The 3692-nt window shown below is 55.7% G+C and overlaps 1 protein-coding gene across 17 annotated transcripts in view; it reads left to right on the top strand.

Annotated features, from left to right (window-relative positions):
• Nucleotides 1-1546: 1546 nt before the first annotated feature.
• Nucleotides 1547-3692, top strand: part of Ncam1 (neural cell adhesion molecule 1) — a 293739-nt gene continuing 291593 nt past the window's right edge. For 9 of the 17 annotated variants that reach the window (XM_005378123.2, XM_005378125.2, XM_005378126.2 and 6 more), the window contains exon 1: nucleotides 1547-1932. In XM_005378123.2, coding sequence (XP_005378180.1) covers nucleotides 1881-1932 — 52 coding nt within the window. In that variant the 5' untranslated portion in view covers nucleotides 1547-1880. The remainder of the gene's footprint in view (nucleotides 1933-3692) is intronic. The other 8 variants (XM_005378132.2, XM_005378133.2, XM_005378134.2 and 5 more) reach the window with 2 other exon arrangements.

The raw sequence follows: 3692 nt of genomic DNA on the forward strand, positions 1-3692 counted from the left end.
CTAATCATATTATCAAACTCTGGAAACAACCTAAATATCAATGTTGGGGGAACCATTGAAGAATCCTCTGTAGGAAGAAATATTACGTAGCCATAAAAATATTTAGAAAGGCTTTTAATGGCGCCATGGAAATTTTTATAATGAAATGTTCGGGAAAATAGGCAGGCTACAAATTGCTACTGTAAAGTGTCAGTTATAAAAATCATATGCATATACCAAAGACTTGGAAAATCTGTGGGTATCTGTGGAAACTGTGAGACTTGGGGTTAATTTTAGGGATGTCTTTCTACTTTATGGTATTTTTCAGTTGCTTATAATTGATGTAAGGTAAACATTACAAAAGTAAATATAGAAGATTGGTTTTGGGGACACTATACCCTTTAGGGGTTCCCTGAAGTCCCAGCATGGGTGTGCTGTGTGTTTGAGAGAGTATGTAGGAGGAAAGCTCTAGACTGATGGCCAGTGGTTGGTGTCAGGCAGCCACCGGGGATTCCTTTCCAAAATGTGCCACAACGGTGGGAATCTTGTGCTTTAAATAAAATGGCAGTGCGTGGTAGTGTTGATGCCTTACTTTGCTAGAGGCTTTCATCATACCAGGCTAACTGCAACCCCTCATCTAGGACACCTTCACCTCTGTTTCTTATGTGTACATACTTTCTTTTTGAGGGTGGGCGGCACTGGGAATTGAACTCAGGACCTTGCACTTGCCAGGCAGGCTCTCTGCCCCTGAACTATATTGCAGCCCATAATCATGCCTTGTTCAGGGGCTGAGGCATGTTTATTTTTACCCTGCTCCCCTGATCCCCTTCTTTTTAAAATCTAGCTGCGAGATTAATTGAAGCCATTGTGCTGGTATCTCAGGAATATTCCATATTAGTATCCTTAAGAACTGACGTTATGTCCTTTTGGGGGATCATGTTAATATTGTTCCTATGTCACAATGCCTATGTAAAAGACTTGGCCTTTTAAAAAAGAGAGCACAGACTTCAGCATTTATTAACAAGGTAATATCTTATTCCAGTTATTTCTGGAAATTCTTTCTAAACATTTGCATGTTCTTCTAACTTGAGTAGCTTTCCACTGCCTTCCCTGGGGACCTGCTGTCTGGTGTTGGTGTGTGGACTCTGTGGTAATGCAAACTTCATAGCCAGGAGAAAACAAACAAACAAATAAATACACAAAACCAGCAGCAGCAAGCCCCACCCCTCTCCACATTTCTAATTTTGCACTTAGAAAATGAAATCTTAGAGTGTCCTTGTAGACACAAAGATCTTAGGGTGTAAACGTAAGGATTCCACAGCTTTGAGAACCTAAACTATCTAAGGCTTCGTTTTTGTTCTATACTAGTTATTGAAATATCCAAAGTCTTGACTAAGGAGGTCTGGATGGCAGGAGGCGGCTGGGAGGCTGGAGGGGGAAGTGTGAAAAGATGAAATCCCTGCTCTGCCTAGATTTCCAGGGAAAGAACCCTGCTCCCTCAGCAGCTCCAGGCCGCATTTTGCAGGCGCCCGCATCTGCCTCCCCTGTCTCTTACCTCCTTGATGTTCGGCACTATTTGTGGCCGGCGTGGTGGAAGGACACAGTGAGGTTCTCACCCCCGCCCCCCGCTCCCATCCCCAGTTCCATCAAAGCGAACCCGGGCCAGCGCAAGGATCTCTGAGTTGCGAGTGTGCTGAGGCTGGGACTGTCACTCATTCTCCGATCAGCGCGTGAACGCAGCTCGGCAGCCGCTGGCAGGAAACAATTCTGCAAAAATAATCATACTCAGCCTGGCAATTGTCTGCCCCTAGGTCTGTTGCTCTGCCGCCGTCCACACTCGCTGCAAAGAGGGGCACAGAATTTACCGCGGCAAGAACATCCCTCCCAGACAGCAGATTACAATGCTGCAAACTAAGGATCTCATCTGGACTTTGTTTTTCCTGGGAACTGCAGGTACATTTTTTTTCCCTTTTTAATTCTACATCTGATTTGCTAATTGTCCCATTTCCCCGTCCTCTCCAGAGGAACACTGCTATTGGGGGTAGCTTTATGTGGAAATCTAAGACCGGTCATTTTGGTTGAGCTGCGAAAGAAGCGGGTCGCCCTTGCTGCCCAGCCGAACCCCGTGCCCTCCCGAGCTGCGCTGGGTCGGGGCTGTCTCCCCGCGCCGCCAGCGCCCCGCGCCTCGCCAGCGCGCCCGCCCTTCCCACTTTGTGTGCGGGCAGCGATGAGAACCAGGGGCTGGCTCCTGGGGACCTGGGCGATGGGCAGCGCTCCTTCTCCGAAGGCGGGCGACGTCGTGGCTCTGTGGTGCCGCCGCTCAGGCTCGCCTACCGCGGGGTAGGGGCTTGACAGCTTGGGCTCCGGCAAGGGGGAACAATAAGGCCGGGCAGCCGCCCCCATCCTTATTTCCCCGGGTGTCATAAACTGAGGCTCCTTCAGCTTCACTAACCCACCCCCTCACTCCCGCCGCCGCCCCGGGCTGAATAACGGTTTGCAAAATGGGGAGAATGGGCAGAATCGCAGGGCTGTGTGGCCGTTGTTGCACCCCCGTCCATATGACGTTAGTTTTTCATTTGCCAAATTGCTGGTTAGTTGCAAAGCCTGCCCTCGGCCCGGAGCAAGGAGGGATGGGAGGGTCGAGCGCCGCGTTTTGACAGGAGGAAGTGCGGAGGGGCGGAGGGGCGGAGGGCGAGGAGGGTGTGATCGGGGCTGCCGGGTGTGTGCGCGCGTGTGTGCGCGCGTGTGCCTTTACACGCACCGCGAGCTCCGTATTGCACAGTGCCAGGAAAGAATGGCAGGTAGCCGCCCCGAAACACCTCGCCCCAGTCTCCTTTCTTTGGGCGAGGTTCCAGAGCCTGGCAAAGTGCGAACAATAGGGAGCTAGGAAGAAGACAGTAGGGATGCTGCCGCGGGCGGCGGGGGCTGCGCCGCCGCCCAGAGGACCTCGGCGGGCAGGCAGACGCGGGAGGGAGGCGCTTTTCATTTTGGCTATTTCCATCTCGGCCTCCCTGGAAAATTCTTCTGTGTCTGCCCACCCTCTCTTCCAGCTGCTCCCCCACCCCACCCAAGGATTTGCGCTCCGGCTCCGGTGCTGACGGACGGGCGGGGAGGAAGAAAAGAAGCAGGGGCAGCAGAGAGCTGGGTGGGTTGGGCTGACACTCGGGGCGAGGGGCGTGTGCTGGGAAGCGACGAGAGGAGCGCTGCGCTTCGCGGTCGCCGCGGCCAGCCGCCGACGTACCTGCCGCGGGCAGCCGGGCCGGGCGGGGAGCGCGCAGGGCGGGCCGGGGAGCACCCAGTGCGTCCCCTCCGCGGGCCGCCCGGGAGCAGCGCTCGCCGCCGCCTCCAGCCAACTCGGTCCCTCCCGTGGCGACCAATCAGAGCGAGGCTGGCTGGGCGGGAAGCCGCGAGAGGCTTTTATTGCGGCGCGGGTGGCCTCCCGAGCTGCCTGCCAGGACCGTCCCCTGGTGTTCCAGCCTAACGGTCCCGCTCGCCCCCGTCGGGAGCGACCCCGCCCTGAGGCCGTCCCCGCCTGCCCAGCGGCTTCCCAGCCAATGAGAGGGAGACGAGGTGGTGCCCCTGGGCGTCTCTCGGGCCAGCCTGCCCGTGCTCGCCCACTCGCACCTCTCCCGCGCCCGCACCGAGCATCCCCGCGCCCCCTCCTGCGCGCGCACTGTGGCCGCCGCGTCCCGGCCCGCGTGCGTCGCCTGGGA

This window comes from Chinchilla lanigera, unplaced genomic scaffold (assembly GCF_000276665.1).
Source record: "Chinchilla lanigera isolate Chin_1 unplaced genomic scaffold, ChiLan1.0 scaffold00011, whole genome shotgun sequence".
Classification (NCBI taxonomy): domain Eukaryota; kingdom Metazoa; phylum Chordata; class Mammalia; order Rodentia; family Chinchillidae; genus Chinchilla; species Chinchilla lanigera.